Genomic DNA, 18,812 nt, shown 5'->3' on the forward strand with positions numbered 1-18,812 from the left:
ACTACAATCCTCAGATCTCTGCCTCCTGTGTAACCAAGATTACAACCATGAGCCACCGGTGCATTAATTAATTCCTTTCTTCTTTCTCTCTTTCTCCATTCTACTGTCTTTTTTCTGCATGTGGTCAAATCTCTTAGTATATATGTAACACATAAAACAATTCCCTAAGTTTTGTATTCATATTTGAAAGTTATCAAAATCAAGAATATAACTAGCAAGTTCTATTTTAAAGTTTGTGTCTGTTGGAGGAGAAATTGATAAAGCTGCCTTGCACAAAGTATGTACAACCCAGAAATCAATTACCATCTGTGACTTGCAAATAAAAGGTCAGTTTCAGATGCCTAGTGAATAAATTATATATATATAGTATATAACCTGTTCAATGCATGCACACATTATAAGATGACTAATTCAAGCTAAATAATGTATCCATTATCTCAAATAATTAATCTTTGTGGTAAGAACACTTAAAATCTACTCTTCTAGCATTTTTCAAGTTTACAATACATAGCCATCAATTAAAGCACCACATATCATACACTACATGGCCTGAACTTTTCCTGCTTTCTAACTAAAAACTTGTATCCTTTAAACAACATCTCCCCAATTTTCTTATACCCCTATCTCCTGGTAACCACCATTCTAGTCTCTGTTCATGTAAGTCTATCCTTTTTAGATTCCATCTCTATTCAATCAGTTATTTGTGTTTGTAAAATTGGTTTATTTATTGTTTTTAGGTTAACAACCTCCAGGTTCACCCATGTTGTCACAAAGTTTTAGGTGCTGAATTAAAATATGAATATGAGGCTGGAAGCTAGCTAAAGGAAATGGGAGAAGATAGACTATAGTTAGTTAGATAGATAGACAGACAGACAGACAGACAGATGATATAGATAGATCCACATGTTCTAACTACAATTTTAAAAATACTTACTTAAATTCTTTTGTAAGAAATAATTCCCCTGTTTCATCCCTGTACACAAGTTGGGCTTCTTCTGTTATTGGTTTTATTTCTTTCCTCAGCCGACAGCCAGTTGTGGAAGGAATTAACCAGTAAGTTCCAGGTCCTAGTTCACCAGTCCACCCAAATACCTTTCTCAAAACAATTTAACAAAACAAAACCATCATGCATTGTAGTGATTTTTAATCATTCTTAAAAGGAAACACACTAGAAATAATTTTGAAATAGTCACCAGTTCTATTATAGGTATCAAACCTTTTATAGGTATCGAATTTTTTCTTAACTGCAATCACCATACAAGATAATAAGATATAGTTTCCTGTGTATTTTTTAAATTATCTAAAAATGGACAAAACATTACATATCTTCTAACTTGTCTCCAACAAGCTTCAAAAATGTTTGGGATGTAAATATCTTTAACAGAAAGCAAAAGATTAATTTTAGGTTGTATTTTCAGTAAACACTGAGCTCCTTAAAGTAATAATATTCCATGTTATGTCTCTTATTGTGATTGAAGTATGTGATTTGTAAATCAATGGCACAAAATAAATTTTAAATATATTTTTAAATTTTTTATTATTTGTATGAGTTAATATAAACATTTTTATTAAATAATTTATTAACATTGATTTTTACATCATATTTCAAATGTCATGTTTAACAAGCAAGAAGGGAATCTCTATAGACAATCATTGGCACTTAGATTTTAGAACATAATTAAAATTAAGCTGAGGGTTTATATGTCATAGGTACATATTAATGTGTGTAATAAAACATATCTATAGCGTATATAGCCCGTCATAGATTTTTGTGTCTATGTAGTTATGTTTATATCTCCAAGACCATGTCCATAACATTGGAGTCATCGTTTTTAATACTGTTTGGATCTAATATCCACATATTAAGGATACCATGCACCTTTTGTTCCTTTGGTCTTGACTTATCTCACTCAATATGATTCGCTCTAGCTTCATCCAATATAAACATTTTTAAGAGCTTGGTTTTGTGGATTGAAATGTAATTTGAGCTATGAAACAAAATGCAGAATTCTAAGTATATTTGCCTTATGTAAAATTCTGTTATTTACCAAATGTTGAATATTTATGATATCAGGATATTCATATGGGGAAATATTTTATTCTGTACTATAAAAGAAAGCAAATTGTAACATTCTAGGAGCTTCCTTCTAGGATAACTTCCCAGGAGCTTTCCAGAGTCCCCAAATTATATATATGGGGAGGGTTATATAGACATATAAACTATAATCATTTGCTTTCAAATAATTAAATCTATGTGTTTTACTAGTTTTATGAAATGACTAGGCACAGTTACTTGTCTTTCACTGTAGATCAGCTCAAGAGAATTTGTACTGCATACAAATATAACTTCCAAGACCTAGGTACATGGAGATTCGTTTATGAAACAAGATTGCTCCTCTGAATTCCAGGTTCAATATTCTGCCCTGACTGGTCAGAGGAATCATAATCATCTTAAGGTCACCTATTTTGATACAAGAAGCAATCCAATATAACGAAGGGTCAATTTGAAGACTAAACTACAAAATCATGCTTTGAAACCATAATCTTTTAGATTGGCAAGATATAGATCGATAAGACATTAATCTTAAAAAAAACATACATAGATTTTGTTGTTCCCTAATATGCAAATATGTTATCCTATGACTCTCCATTAGCCTTCACATATAAATTGTGGATAGCAAAACATTTTTTCTTAAAGTAATTGTGAAACTAAAATTACAAATGAAAAATCTCCTGTAAATATGACATTGCAGAAAAACAGATGCCTATATAATAAAGAAGTAAATAGAAAAACTCACTGAAACTTTATTGTAGCCTTGCTATGTACTAACTTTTCTTACACATGCAATCTCATAAGAAAGTAATTTTACTCAAAACCAAATGTGAAAAGCTATTGTTTTAGATAATGCTTTATCTTGAATTTAACTTGGTAGTCAGTTCCAAAGAAAAGTTTAATCAAAACACTAACTTATTCCACCTTATTTGTTTCTTGCCTATAACTATCATTGTCTGTTTGATGCCTTCAATAAAGACTTTTATATAACATTCCATCAGGGAAATGTTGGAACTATATAAAGATTAAATATGATATTGCAGTAAACCTTGAATAGTATTATTTCTGTTGTATAGCAGATGTATTTTGTAGTCCTCATAAAATGAATAGCCACATTTATGTATCTGCTTCACATATCTGGCCTCTTGAGTAAATACATAATTAGAAAAAATCAGAACAGACTCAAGGGCAACATCTGAAAATGTTTAAAATCATTTCTTCATATAAGTCTATTTTGAAATCTATAATATAAGTTAGGTTTGAGGACCATAATCTTAACATTTTTCTATTTTGCAGTAAGAAGAGTATAAGACAAGCATCTTGAACAACTCTTCCAAAGTCTGAAATTGCTAATACTGGGGGTGGGGTGGAGTGGAAATATCTATTGGCATCAGTATTTGTTACTGAGTATAACAGAAAATGCTAACATATGAGGCACTAGGGCTTTTAGAGAAGGAGAAAGTAAAACACAATTTTGAACAACTGGCAAGCCAGGGCTGTCTTTTAATCTTCAATCCTTAATAAATTTCAGCAAAGAAAAAGTCTTTTACAATTAACAAAACATATACAATATCCATGATGTTTAAGAATTGCATTATATCTTAATGGGGAGACTAAATGTTTAAAGAATCAAATGAAATAAACATGGAAAATTCCCCAAATTTAAGTTCATACTATATTTTTAGTTAAACATTAGAAAATATATCTTTATACTTCTCTGTTTTGTAGTTCAGTAAAACATATTAGCTGTAGATTTGCTCGACTCTCATTTTCCTTAAGAATATATAAGGTAGTATCAACAGATAGCCAAGATGATAGTTTTCCTATATATAAAAAAACAACAATTTAGGCAATTACTACTTAGTCTTTCATATTTTAAAAAGTTAGTAGTTTCTGTGCCTCTTAGCAATTTTTTAAAAAAAATCTACATGTGATTTTATATGGGAACATTTTAATATTTACAGTAGATCATATTTTATTTACAACATTATGAAGAACATTCTCTATACAGTCATTTTCTAAAATTCCTAGCTATTCTAAACTATTCATCAAAAGCTGAGTTCCCAGCAGTAGGAGTTTGACACAGTGCTAGGTTTGCCTAGCAGATGTGAGACTAGTTCAATGCCAGTGCTAAACAACAAAAACAAAACAAACAACAACAAGCAGAGCTGCAGGATACAACTGAATAACTCAAAATTCAAGAGAAACAGACAAAGGAACAGGAGGAAAAATATCTGTGTGCACAATCAGAGATTTTCATCCAGGGCCTTTTGCTGAACGTTAACCTCACATAAGCAACTGTCTAACTAACATTTCCACTTACATTTCTCTTTCCAAAAAATAGGACTGCTCATCTTCCCCAATCTCTTAAGAGAAACTAAACATCTAGAGTCTTCTCTGTTTTAACAGTTTGGCTCCCAAATCTTAAATCATCTTTTAACTTGCACATATCAAAATTAATCCTCAGGAAATCCTATTGTTATACTTTTAGAACATAACCAGGATCTCTATTTTCCCCTTTTGGTCTACATCTTGAAAAGGACTTGTTTAGAGGATTAGGGAAGAATCTGGTAGTAGGAAATATTTCCATAAAACACTACAAAAGAAAAACAAATATTGATTTGGAACAATTAACATTAAAATAATATCTTAGGGAAACACCCATGTAAACATTTGTTGCTGATTAAAAGGACATAATCAACATTTTGGACAGTAGGAAACTCATTTATATATGTAAATATATGAGTATTACTATAATTATTAATATTGCATTATTGTTATTGTTGGGCATGGGGCAGGAACTCAGGGCCTGGATGCTGTCCCTGAGCTTTTCACTCACAGCTAGCATTTACTGCTTAGTTGCCACAGCATTATTTCTGGTTTTCTGGTGGTTAATTGGAGATAAGAGTCTCATTAGGGTCGCGAGTTTGGCCTAGTGGTAGAGTGTTTGCCTAGCATGCACCAAGACCCGGGGGGGGGGGGGGGGGGGTTGATTCCTTGGTACCACATACATAGAAAAAGTCAGAAATAGTGCTGTGGCTCAAGTGGCACACACTTGAGGAAAAAGCCCAAGGACAGTGCTTGGGCGCTCAGTTCAAGCACCAAGACTGGCAAAAAAAAAAAGTCTCATTGACTTTCTTGCCCAGGTTGGCCTTGAATCATGATCCTCAGATCCCAGCCTCCTGAATAACCAGGATTATAGATATGAGCCACTGGCACCAGGCTTATAATTATTGATACTGCCTCAACTATAGACATAAACTTTGAAAACACTAAGAAATGCTTGTAGATTCACATCTTGAACTATGCTTCTATAACATTTTTCATGGAAATTTTAATTTAAAAACTGATAAATTAAAAAATTAAGATTAATTGGAAAATAAAAATTACCTGGATTCTGGTATAGAATTTTGCTTGTTTTTAATAAAAAATGCTTTAAATGTATATACAAAGCATTGTTTTTGTTTCATATAACACAGTCAACATATGAAATAATATTTTCTCTCATGAAGTGTAACCACACATTTCTTTAATTTTTTTTTTCTTTTGTGGACCTTGGGACTTGAACTCTGGGTCTGGGCGCTATTCCTGAGCTCTTCAACTCAAGGCTACTGCCCTATCCCTTGAGCCACAGCACCCCTTCTGGTTTTCTGGTGAATTGGAGATAAGAGTCTCAAGGTTTTTAAGTGCTGGGCTGGCTTTAAACGGAGATCCTCCGATCTCAGCCTCCTGAGTAGCTAGGATTACAGGCTACACCCAGCCATAACCATACCTTTCTTATGTTAGTTATTTGCTACACTAATAGACCAGTTAAATACACAGTTAATTACAAAGAGGGCACAGATTGATATTTTAAAAATAAACAGAAAATTTAAACTTGCCTTCAACTTGACTCAAGTTTAATGGCTTAATTGTTAGATAAACCATGGACTTTTGAGTTATTTGCATTTTATATTGATGACTAATAATTTCACCATCCTCTTCTAAAAAGAAGCAGCCTTTTGATTGTATACACTGCCAGTCCTGAAACGAAGGTAGAAATCTTTTCAAGTTGTCCTTGTTAAATGTTTCCAACATGCATTAGCATGAGGGGAAAAAAAACAAAAATATAAAAGATGTCAAATACAATCATTGGTCTCCAGAAATGTTCAGCATAAGAAGTGTCAGAAATTAGGCACAATTGATGACTGAGACTAAAAAGTCATATATACAAAAACATTCCTAAAACTCTGTCTAAAATAGGGTTTAGCCTATTGAGGGTGTTCGATATTTATTTTCTGATTTATAGGTGAAATTGGTATAAAACGAGTGACTAGTGAACAATACCATGAAGAATCAATGCCATCCGAATCATGAAATGTTAGGAAAATCCACACAAGAATACGAAAATAAAGCTCAAAAAGTAAGAACTGAAGCAAAGTAATAAATGCAGTGCCATAATTTGGATGAAATTAGTGTTGGGAGCACAGCAAAACAAGACTTCTAATATAAATACATTTCAAGAAAAAGTGACAAGGGAAAAGGGAGGAAGAAAAGAAAGGGAAAGAAAAAAAGAAAATTAACTATGCTGATGAATTATAACATGGTATTATTTATTTTTTGCTTGGTAGAGTTTGGTATTGAAACTATTGTTTTAAGGATTTTCTTTGATGAAAGACATTTATTATTTTATCTCCTTTATTTTTGATTTTCTATTTCTCTATGAGAAATAGAAAGGTTGTGTGTACCAAGGAATTTTATCCATTTCTCCTAAGTTATCCCATTTTTAAAAATAAAATTGTTCAGTTTAATCACATAAAAAATATGCTGATGAATAAGAAATATGTTTGGAGAAGGACCTTTCTGGACTGGCTGTTTCTTTTCTCTTTGTCTTAATTTAAATGTCTATGTTCGACTGGGTGCTGGCGGCTCATACCTATAATTCTAGCTATTCAGGAGGCTGAATCTGAGGATCCTTGTTCAAAGCCAGCCTGGGCAGACATATCAATGACACTTTTAGCTCCAGTTAATGAGCAAAAAGTCAAGTAGAGGTGTGGCTCAAGTGGAAGAACATCAATATAAGACCAAATAGCACCAGACCTTGAGTTCCTGCCTCAGTACTGGTAATACGTATATGTAGGGGCCCATAACGAGAATTAAATAAAAATTTAAATGGTACATTGTACAAAAAGCAATTTATACATTCTTTGTTGACATTATGAAAAATATACCAATACTATGTGTATGCAAATTTCTCTCACTTTATCATTATCATATGGAATTTTCTGTTTTCTTTCTTCTATTGAGGATTGAACCCAAGAAATCATGCTTGCTTTTGGCTTTTTGACTAGTTGAAGATTCCCATAGATTTTCCTGCCTGTGCTGGCTTCAAAGCATGATTTTCAGATCTCAGCCTCCTGAGTAGCTATGATTGCAGGCATTAGCCACCAACATCCAACCTTGCTATGATTATCTTTAAAGCCAGCTTTCAAAAGAAAATTGTTTATAATATTAATAAAGCATACCAAAGCATTATCATTAAACAAGTATTAAATAAATGTAACTACTTTCCTCATTCAAAAAACATTGATTTCAGTAGTTACAGCATGTCTTGTATTTATGACTATAAGTGTTAACAGCTTCCCACTGTTTAAGTAAAATTGTAAAAAGTAACACACTTTGGTATATTGACAGTGAACATAATCTGCGCCATTTGGGAAACTCAAAGATGAAAGAATTATTCCATGCCTAAATGCTTCTTCTGAGAATAGTATTATAGGTTAACAGGAGATAGCCTTATAAAATCTAGCAAGGGAGAACTTAAATATTTTTATTAGAGATCTTTCCTACCTAAGTTTCAATTCTAGAAAATAATGCTACACTAGATGAGAATTTGGGTTTCTATGGAAAGATTGTCAAACTATACATCATTCCACTATACATGGGTGAAAAGGGCTGAGATGTAAAGCAACATCTAACCTAGAAGACGATGAAAATGATTGACACCAACCAAACCTGCATTGTGATAATCACATTATTTTTAATAGGAAATTGAACCTCCACTGTTTAAAAAGAACTTCTTAAGATCTGTAGATTATTAAACATATGATACTTCTTAAACTTAAATTTTATTTTAAGATAAATATGCTTTCAATCACACAAAGCTTTTTCTCTTGGATCCAGACTAAAATGCTATGAATTAAAAGGGGAAAAGTACTGACAAATGGAGAGCTTGTTGAAATAAATCAACTTGAAAGGATTATACATTAAGTTGGCAGTTTGAGCATTATGAGAAAAATGGAAGGAGGTTGAAAATTTTTAGAATGATAGAGCAAGAAATGCCATGTATGATACAATTTTTGACAATATAAAAAAAAGCAGAGAAATAAAATAGCTTGTAATTCTTATATACGACATGAGGTGGTGCTATCTTCTGCCAATTCAATTAAACGCATACAAACACAAACAGAACTGTTACATTTATTGTTCATATGTAAATTTAACTTATTTTCATTCTGAATATATAAAGACATGTTTAAAGGCAAAATTGCAAATAGTAAAGCAGAAAATGGCAGAAATACATTAACAGCATCACATCTTTTTTCTTTAGGCCACTATCATATTTTTTTTTTTTTTGCCAGTCCTGGGCTTGAGCTCAGGGCCTGAGCAATATCCTTGGACTTTCTCAAGGCTAGAGCTCTACCACTTGAGCCTCAGCACCACTTCTGGCTTTTTTCTATGTATGTGGTGCCAAGGAATCGAACCTGGGTCTTCATGCATGCTAGGCAAGCACTTTAACCACTAGGCCAAACTCCCGGCCCTATCATGAATATTTGACATGTAAAGTATATGTTATTTTTAAAAATTAAGGCTAATTACAATTTGTAATAGATTTGGTAGAGATATAATCAGAGGAGAAACATATCACCATCATCATTTTGTATATCCTTAATAGAACACTATTTGCTGTCTGTATGTTAAGAAAAATGTATGTAGTTATTAAATTTGCTATTATTAAGTACTCAAAATAAAAGGTTAAGTAGATGACTTATGAAGGGAAAACTGGCATGGGTTGTCTCCTAATTGACAGACTGAACTGATTAACATTTTGTAAAAACATTTGTAAGAGGGGCCGGGAGTTTGGCCTAGTGGTAGAGTGCTTAGAGTGCTTGTCTAGCATGCACGAAGACCCGGGTTCGATTCCTCGGTACCACATACATAGAAAAAACCCAGAAGTGGTGCTGTGGCTCAAGTGGTAGAGCCCTAGCCTTGAGAAAATCCAGGGACAGTGCTCAGGCCCTGAGCCCAAGCCCAGGACTGGTAAAAAAAAAAAAAAAACATTTGTAAGAAACTGTCTCAAAACTATTTGGAACTTTCATAAAAATTAAGACATGAACCATTTTGAGTTTGAAATGTTTATATATTTGTATTGTCATAAAGACACATATAGAAGACATATAGAAAACATCTATATGGTATGCAAAATATGCACTCATAAAATGGCACAGAATATACACTGTACAATGTATGTGTGTATAACATACATAAGCTACACAACAATTCTATGTACTGTATGGACATATTATACAATATACATGCATAAAATATATTTAGGCAGTTTCTAATTAGCATCAATGTAGGAAGTAATTTATCTCTGCAGTTCACATTGATGTTTGTGGCCTACTCTAATTTTAGTCATGACTGGCTTTGTCATGGAATCTGAAGCTATTCCTCACTCAAAGGAAAATACCTGACATTCCTCAAACATTACAGAACCTAAGCAAATGGACAGACCTCAGGATTAAAAAATAGAGTAGTAATATAATACCTAAATATGGGAAGGAGAACATGATATATGTATAGTTACTGTAACATGCTTACTTTTCCCTGCAATTAATTCAAGTCTTATCAAATGTAGAGGACTATGTTTCAAAGTATGGCTGTAGGCATGGTGGTATATGCCTTTAATCCCAACTACTCACAGCAAAACACTTACCAGCATAGCTTCAAAACCTCAGAAATACATAAAACTTATGAAATCAGTTGCTTCAAAATATAAATGAAAACAAAGGAACAGAAACAAGCTAAGTCAGAGTCATAGATTACTTAAAAATTAGTTCATTCAACAGACAACAAATAGTAAACAATCCTGAACGAGCAAGATCAGAAACAGTATATAAAAAGTTAAGAAATACAAACATATCCAAAATATTTTAAGTTTTATATAAAAGTCACAGAATTAAAAGGGTGGCATATGCCAACTTCTTGTAATCATTAATCTTTCAGTATCTTTTACATATTCCCAAATGTCATCACCACCATTTCTGTTTATGAGTTTTGAGATGCAAAACCTAAGTGGACTATTACATAGAATTGCTGTGGCCTACAATAACTTTTTTTTTTTTAGTCAGTTAAGGGGGTTGAACTCTGGGTCTGGGTGCTGTCCCTGAGTTCTTCAGCTCAAAACTAGGGCTCTACCACTTGAGCCCAGTGCCACTTCCTACAAGCCCATTTTGACATTCTTCTGTCCTTAGAACATACAAGTAGTACCCTAGGCCAGGCTATCAACACTTCATATTTGGATAGCTGTCAGTCTCTCAGCTAGTCTTTCTAACTTGGGAAGTGTCTATATATAATACTTGGTAATTTAAATTTCACTTTTATCAGGTCACCCCATATAAAGACCTACAGTTACTTCTTAGTGTGTGTGTGTGCTTTCTTAGTACAAAATGCTTAAAATCTGTCTGATGACTTAAATCTTTCAAACATATTAAGGTAACATTCTCAACAGATAAATAAATAAACTGAATCTCAGAAGGGAAACTGATAAACTTAACTGAGTTTGCACAGTGATTAAAGAAAGCAAAAAGCTAGGATTCAAACTCAAGTCTGTATTTATCCAAAGCTCTTCATCAATACTTAAAACATTGCACTAAACAGAGTAGTCAATAAATATTTGTTTATTGAAATATTATGCAATACCCCCTTGATATTAGCGACCAAAGAAAAAAAATTTTTTTCAGTTCAAGGCTCACATTTAACACTAAACAAAACAGCTGGCATACATTATCTAGCTAGAGGTCATTTGTTGAATTATGTGTTAACTAAATTTAAAGACACTGTTACTGGTAAAAGCTCAATTAAGGGCACAGAGAAAAGGCCTCCTTATGAACGAATATGGTCTATATTAATATTTAGATATGTACGCCTTTATGCTGGATAAAACTAGGTTTATTTATACTTTTTGTGGTTAATTATTTAACGAAGTTAATTTTTTAGCATTTAATGTCGCTGTAAAACATAGAAGGCGCCACCAGTGAAAAATAATATTGGTGGAACAGTAAATATGGTCTGAACGTGCTGGACAACGCAGACCAAATTGCTTAGGGTGTACAGATTCCTAAGCAGTCTGAACAAAATTCCTTGGAGATAATGTTTTAAAATTTTAATATAGAACAAATGTCACTGTCTAGCAATTTAAAGATATAAGGGACTTCAGAGTTCAATAACAAATACAGAGTTGTTATTTGAAACAAAAATGTAGCTCTTGAGAACAATCAGTTCAGTTTTCTAACAGCAGTTATAGGATGTGGTCATAACCATTTTTCCCCCTTTTACAGAAGTCTCCAGGTGCACATTTTTAATGTATCCTAGCAGTTTCCAGTTAATGTTTTATATTTCTGCAGCTATTATTTTCTGTTGAAAGAAAACTAGTAAAGGTTGAGTCCAGAAAGGGAAAACAAAGGAAGAAGATCAATATTAACACTATAAACAAACTATTAACAAAGTAACTTTGTTGTCTTTCTCTCACAAGAACTGATGGAATGGATGACTAATTTACATGAAACACCTATGAAACAACAAAAAAATTGCTTGACAAAGTATATAATTGGACAATCTATTCATCAAGTCAAAAGTTCAAGTCATTATTTTCAAACTAAAGGCCTTATAATATTCTTATGATTTTTATGTTAAAAAACATAGATTTTTAGGTTTTTCCTGTAGAATTGCTTCCCAAACTACTGCATTGTGAAGTACTCATGCTGAATATTTATTAACAAACAATATCAAATACTTTCATAAAAAACTAATTAAAAATACTCTACCTTTAAGTTTGGCTCGGTTAATTTTGAGTTTTGGTTGCTACTGGCACCCATGGTAATTGTGAAGGAAACAGATGTCTTGAATTTTCTAGCTGTTGAGAGCAAAGAACTCCTTGTGTCACCTGTAACAGGCAATAGTTATTTGGTCTCATATTCTGGAAAGCTGTTAGCAGGAATTTGTTTCTAAACATGTTATAGTATAAAAGATGTGTTCAAAACATTCTCTTTTCTCTTCCTATTGAATAAAGGCATTAGCTTTATCAGACTTTCAGAGTCCCTAATTTATGTGCTACTAATAAGATTCCTTGTTTCAATATGTCCCTTTAATCAGAATTTTTAGTTTTAATTAAACATAATAGTCAAAGCAAGTTCCATAAGAAAATCTTTTATAATAAAGTTTTATAGCTAAGAGTCTAGAAATGGTATCTAACAAACGTTAGATATCACTGACAACTGAGAGATGAAAGAATAATTCTATCTGAATTATACCTCTTCATTTCTGATCAAAAGTCTTGGTGTTGAAAGTAAATACCTTTATTTGAGAATGCATCCTGGTCACTTTTTCCCATGATTCTAGGTGATGGTTTTGGTACTGGTGGTGGGTCCCTTTCAGGGGACCCTTCACTGTGGCTTCCAAACTGCTGACGCCTGAGTTTACTGTCAACCTCCAGTTTTTCTAGTGTATTCTTGAGACATTGCTCACTGGTTGTCATATACAATTTACAAAACTATAAGAAATAAAAAAGTAGTCCACTGGGTAAAACATTCACTCATACATTTGGGAGGGGAAGACAAATGCACATTACTAAGCAAGGAACAGACTGAGGTGGAATATATTTCTTATTGAACTTGGTTACTCATTTTATTTTCTTGAATCAGATTGACCAGCCTCGAGTGACATAGTAAAACGCAGCCGTGATTCAACGAGGAGGTCCATACTCTGAGTGAAAATAAAATGCTACATACAAGGAGACGTGATTTATTTTTTTTACAGGACATGTAGACTTGAGTTGTTCTAAATAATTTATATGATTCTTCTACACAGGAAAGATGTATTACTAGAGAGAGTGTGTATGTTTGCTTACAAAGCGGTATGTAAAGACAGAATTTTAACTTATACAGGTTGAATAGCCTTTATCTGAAATGCTAAAGACTAAAAGTACTGGGGAGCTCTTATTGAAATTTGGTGTGTTTGCACATATGAAGTAAGATATACTGACCAAACATAGATGCAAAATTCACTTATGTTTCATGTATACCTTATGCAGAAGTACTGAAGGTATTTCATGCAATATTTTCAGCATTGCTGTGTTTTGACTGAGTTATATGAAGTCGTGTGGAATATTCTACTTGGATGGCATGTCCACACTCAAAAAGATTCAAAATTTGAAGTACTTTGGATTTTGAAGAATTCTGATAGACTTTCAGATTAGAGGATGCTCATTTTCGATGCTCATTTTCAATGTAGTCATCAGATCACAATCATGGGATTAACAAGAATACATTTAAAGATAATGAGCTCACAGTATACAACTATGTTCTCTTCAATATGAGAGAAGTGCCCATTTTTAAAAAATGGCTGGAGATGTATGCAGTGCAGTGGTAGAGAGTGGTAGAGTGATTAGCATGCAAGAGACCCTGTGTTCCATTCCCAGCATCAAGAACAAACAAAACTAAACCTTTTTTTCTCATGTGGATTAGCTTGATTTATTCCACAACCTATATACATAGTGTAACACGACATGTACACTAAAAATATAGCATTTATTGATTATACCTTAATGAACCTGAAAGAAAATAAAAATTTAAAAATTCCTGTGCAGTATGCAAACATATATCAATAAGAGCTTATTTACCTTAATGTAGTCAAATCTTCCATCAGTATTTACATCAGCCAAATTTATTATGGCATTTACTTCTTCTTGAGTCATCTTCTCACCTCTCTAAGATTTCAAAAAGATTTATTTTAAAACAACACAATTACTAAATCTCTTCTTCAGGTAAGTTTGAAAATATGGTGTTGTTATAAACCAGAGTGGAGTGAGAACTACATCAAGCAACAATGATACTCTTGTTACCTTTTGAGAAAATGTACTGAATTTCAATTTACCAAAATTTACCAATTGCTTATCATGGAATGGTAATAACTGCTACTGCATTTACAGTAATAGTATTTTCTAACATTGTGCCAAAAAGAATGGATTTCTAATTTCATTTATAATTTCCTCTTCCTTATCACATAAAGACCTCTCAGTAATTTTCAAAAATTCCTGAGAAAGAATTGCCTTCAGTGATTTACAATGCACACTCAGTTTTATATTTTTATTTACAAAGCACGTTTCATCCATAAGAATATTTAAGTACTTTATAAATAAAATGTAGGTGACTCATTTAATCTATCAATGAAATACTTATTTTTATATGATCTTCAGTAGCCAAAGATAGATTACCAGTTGTTTTACAAATATGCACATTATAGTTTCACAGATCTTACCTTTGTTAGGAATTTATAAAGGTCAGTGTGTAAAATAGAGCCATCATCATTTATATCTAATTGCTTAAATGATTTTAACAGTTCTGCTTTTGAAGTAGGTTTCTCCTTCCTTAAAATTACACAAAAGTCATCAAAATTTAGTTTAGCAGTTTGAGGAGTCCAATATTTATTGATGGTCTTTTGGGATGGATTTCTTCCCGCATGCTGAAGAGCTGCCCATAAAACAAGAGTTGTTTTGAATTAGCATGTAAGCATACTTTTTCAAGTCATTATCATTATATTAAGTAAATCCCATATATTTGGTGCTTTGGTGCTATCTGGTTATATCAATATATGTTTGACACATCAGCCATCTCTATCCCTTCAAAAGTTGAGAATATAAATGGAACCTACATGAAGTTACAACTGGAAAGTAAAAAAATCCACATTAAAATAATATTTTCTGGTCTTGGAATGTAGTTTAGTGGTAGAGTGCTAGCATGCATAAAGCCCTGGGTTTGATTCCTCAGTACCACATAAATAGAAAAAGCTGGAAGTGGTACAGTGGCTCAAGTGGAAGAGTACTAGCCTTGAGTACAGGAAGCTCAGCTCAGGAACAGTGTCCAGGCTCCAAGTTCAAGTCCCAGGACTGCCCCCTCCCCAAAAAAATTCTGCCCAGTGTTGGGAAAACAGGTGAAGAGTAGGTCAGAGTGCACCTGATGTTATGTTCAGTAACAAAGAAAACATTATTTTCTAAAATGGATTATAATTATGAAAAAACTTGTAAAAATAAAATTGTCAAAATATGTAATTGGTAAGTAAACATTTCTATATCTAAAATATTGATAATCTAGTTATTACTAACTAATCTTAAGGTTTAAGTTTATTAAATTTAATGATACTGAAAACATCACATAACTGTAGAAAGCTACAACAACAAAAAAGATATTCTAAAGCTCTGGTAATGATGCTGCTCTGACTTTAAAATGGAAATGTCAAGGCCAGGAGCGTAGCACAGTAGTAGAGTGCTTGCCTAGCACGCATAAAGCCCTGGGTTCAATTCCTTGGTAGCACATACGCAGAAAAAGCTAGAAGTGACGCTGTGGCTCAAATAGCAGAGCACTAGCCTTGAGCAAAAAGTGTCCAAGGATCAGTGACCAGGCCCTGGAGTCAAGCCCCACAACTATCAAAAAAAAAAAAAAAAGGAAATGTCAGAGCTTATGTTAGATGTCTAAGGAGAAATCACTACAAATGAAATACAGTAGTAACAAAGAAACATCATTGGCTTACATTATTCCTTTTTTAAAAAATTAGGTTATCTGAAACCAAAGTCTTAAACAAAATATTCCACCATAAAATCAAAGCTGCATACAGCACTGAGAGACAAACACTAAATTAATATCTTCCCAGATAATTTTATTAGATTGACAGTTTTTTGTTTTGTTTTGTTTTGATTTTGGGGTTAGCCAGTGGATTTGAATTCAGGGACCGGGTGCTGTCCTTGAGCTCTTTTACTCAAGGCCAGTGTTCTACCACTTTAAGTCACAGCTCTACTTATGATTTTCTGATGGTTAATTGGAGATAGGAGTCTCCCATACTTTCCTGCCTGGGCTGGCTTTGAACTGTAATCCTTATGTCTCAGCCCCCTAATAAAACCTTATTAGACTGATAAAACCTTATTAATACATAGTGATTTATAAACTAAGTGCCATGGTGGAAGAAGACTATGTTAAACTTCTAAATATACTAGATTCGTGATCTCAGCCCATCTTCAAAAGAATAAACTTGGATATTTTAGGAATCATAGCAAATTGAAATTTTAATTGGATCTTTGCCTATATCATGTAATGTACATCAACATATACATTTGCATTTTGAGATTTATGAATCTAAATTGTAATCTAAAGTGCTATACCATAATGTAATTTCATTGTTCAAGTTTCAGTATAAAATAGTGATGACTTATAGGATGAAACTAAATGAAAGGATCTCTGAGATATGGAAACAAGAGCTTTATCTTTTGTGATTGATGTTCTTAATGTACTATGTTATTTCTTTTCTTCTTTTTTGCCCTTTGGTTAATCTCATATTGTTACTGTATCTGACTTTGTTACCTGGTATATTATATATATATATATATATATATGTTTATTTGTTTATTTGAAATAGGAAAGGGAAGGGTGGAAAACAAGATGATTGGGAGGGGGTGGGGGGAGGGAAATGGGGACAAAAACATGAGAAGGGCTATCAATGCGTAAGAAGTAATGCATCTACTCTGGTGAATGTAACTGTAACACCTCTATATATTACCTTGACAATAAAAATAAAATAAAATAAATTTGATGACTGAATGATGTAACTCTAAGTTCCATTTTTCTGATCTATTCACTTTGAATGAATAAGGTGAAATATTTGTATTTTATGAAATTTACCTAGGTAAAGTTGATCTTTTGAAACAATGTTTTCTAAGCTGCTTTTGAACACAGTTAAGTAGGCGGCCCTACAATTCATATAAAATATCTCTTCTTCAGTTAGTGGAGACTTTTTGGTTCGAAGACTCTCTGAAAGTGTCAATTTCTGACTGGAATAAGATGTATCTCCTCCTGGACTGATGGCCATTCTAGTAGAAAACAATTTAAATATTGTTTTAGTCACTATTCAACATCTAAAATGCAAAGGTCATTGTGCTTTTCAAATACATGAAGAGGGCTGGTATGTAGCTCAGTGGCAAAGCGCTTGCCTAGCAAGTGCAACGTCCTGGGTTCGATCCCCAGTACCAAAAAAGAAAAGACAAAAAAAGAAATACAGTTTTAAAAAAAACATCAAATACATAAAGATTTCCAGATTTCAAATGAGATCAAGCTATTAATGTCCCCATAATGTAAAAAAAGATGAATATTATGGGATCTGTATCTCATATATAAATATATCTTACTATCATGTTAAAAAGAATAAATCTTTGTCTACTAAATTCTAATTATACAAACATACATAACACACATATTTTTGTCGTATGTGTAATAATAGCCAAAAGAATAAAAATACAACAATACAAAATAAGAATCAGGACAAGGGGAAAGCATACATCTACTCTCACAAAATAACAGGAGAGTCAAATGAGGCCCTTCATAAAGTTAAGAGAATTAAACCAAATAGTATATGTGAAGCATGTAGAACACTGCCTGACACCTAATATGTGCTAAATAAACTATGACACTCCCAAGAATTTTTGTACAAATCAATTGTAGGTGGCACCTGTCTTCTACAGCAGGATCAACCAAATAATTTCATGAACATCTTGATAATGTAAAGGCACATTTCAAATAATTGAATTTTGAAAGTCCCATTTACAAAACTACCATGATGCTTTACTGTGTCTTTTTATTAACAATAAAACTTGGGATTTACATAAGATCCATTAATACTAAAAAGACTTTAATGAACTGTCATCCATCTTGTTTTACGCCAGTGTCAGGTACTTTTTTGTCCACTTTACAGATGAAAAAATTGAGGGACCAAGAGATCACCTAGTTAGTAGTAATTGGTAAGAGGCAGAAATTTTCAGTTCAGTTTTTTCCTTGTTAGTGCAGATGAAAGTATACTGAACATTGGTTACTGGGAGGAACTAAATTGTGCTAGTGGTCTCATGACTTCCAACATTATTTTATTCTGCTCGGACTTTACAAAACACCATTCCCACCTAAGAAATTGAATGTTTCAAGTTCAACAATAAGATGACATAGGTAGAGTCCCCTTCAGGACTCATTGGATTCTTACTCAAGAGGCCTAAATCACTGGCACCTTCTTGAATTATATAGGTCTTTTACACTTGGGAAAGAAAGATAATAATCGCTTATCATGGATGAAGTACCCTATTTATAATACACAGACCGCCTGGCTGACACTTTCATATTCCACCAGATTTTGAAGGACCCCACAGGGATGTGGTGTCACAGTCTGGTTACTACAAATTGGTATCACTATAATTAAGCATCAGTTTAAAACACATACGCGTGCAAGCAATCTCTTCCCAAATGTGAAAGGCAACTGTTCCAATATGGAAGAATAAAATCCACGGACGTAGCGAGCAATTCTTAAGTGTAAACGTTTGGGGGTTTATTTTTCCAATCTTCAAATACTCCTTCCCAAATCACATGACTCTTAATAACAAATCCCCAAAACAGAAATGTTCCAGAATTCTAGA

General features: G+C 32.9%; 1 protein-coding gene across 4 annotated transcripts in view; it reads right to left on the reverse strand.

Annotated features, from left to right (window-relative positions):
* Positions 1 to 18,812, reverse strand: part of Efcab7 (EF-hand calcium binding domain 7) — a 28,470-nt gene that overhangs the window by 9,062 nt on the left and 596 nt on the right. For 3 of the 4 annotated variants that reach the window (XM_090334687.1, XM_090334690.1, XM_090334688.1), the window contains 8 exons: positions 17,041 to 17,228; positions 14,630 to 14,841; positions 13,992 to 14,078; positions 12,668 to 12,863; positions 12,139 to 12,257; positions 5,935 to 6,076; positions 3,767 to 3,876; positions 935 to 1,092 (listed from right to left, as the gene is read on the reverse strand). In XM_090334687.1, coding sequence (XP_090190813.1) covers positions 935 to 1,092; positions 3,767 to 3,876; positions 5,935 to 6,076; positions 12,139 to 12,257; positions 12,668 to 12,863; positions 13,992 to 14,078; positions 14,630 to 14,841; positions 17,041 to 17,227 — 1,211 coding nt within the window. In that variant the 5' untranslated portion in view covers position 17,228. The remainder of the gene's footprint in view (positions 1 to 934; positions 1,093 to 3,766; positions 3,877 to 5,934; positions 6,077 to 12,138; positions 12,258 to 12,667; positions 12,864 to 13,991; positions 14,079 to 14,629; positions 14,842 to 17,040; positions 17,229 to 18,812) is intronic. The other variant, XM_090334689.1, reaches the window with a different exon arrangement.

The sequence above is a fragment of the Megascapheus bottae genome, chromosome 6 (assembly GCF_031878675.1).
Source record: "Megascapheus bottae isolate mThoBot1 chromosome 6, mThoBot2.hap1, whole genome shotgun sequence".
NCBI classification, from domain to species: domain Eukaryota; kingdom Metazoa; phylum Chordata; class Mammalia; order Rodentia; family Geomyidae; genus Megascapheus; species Megascapheus bottae.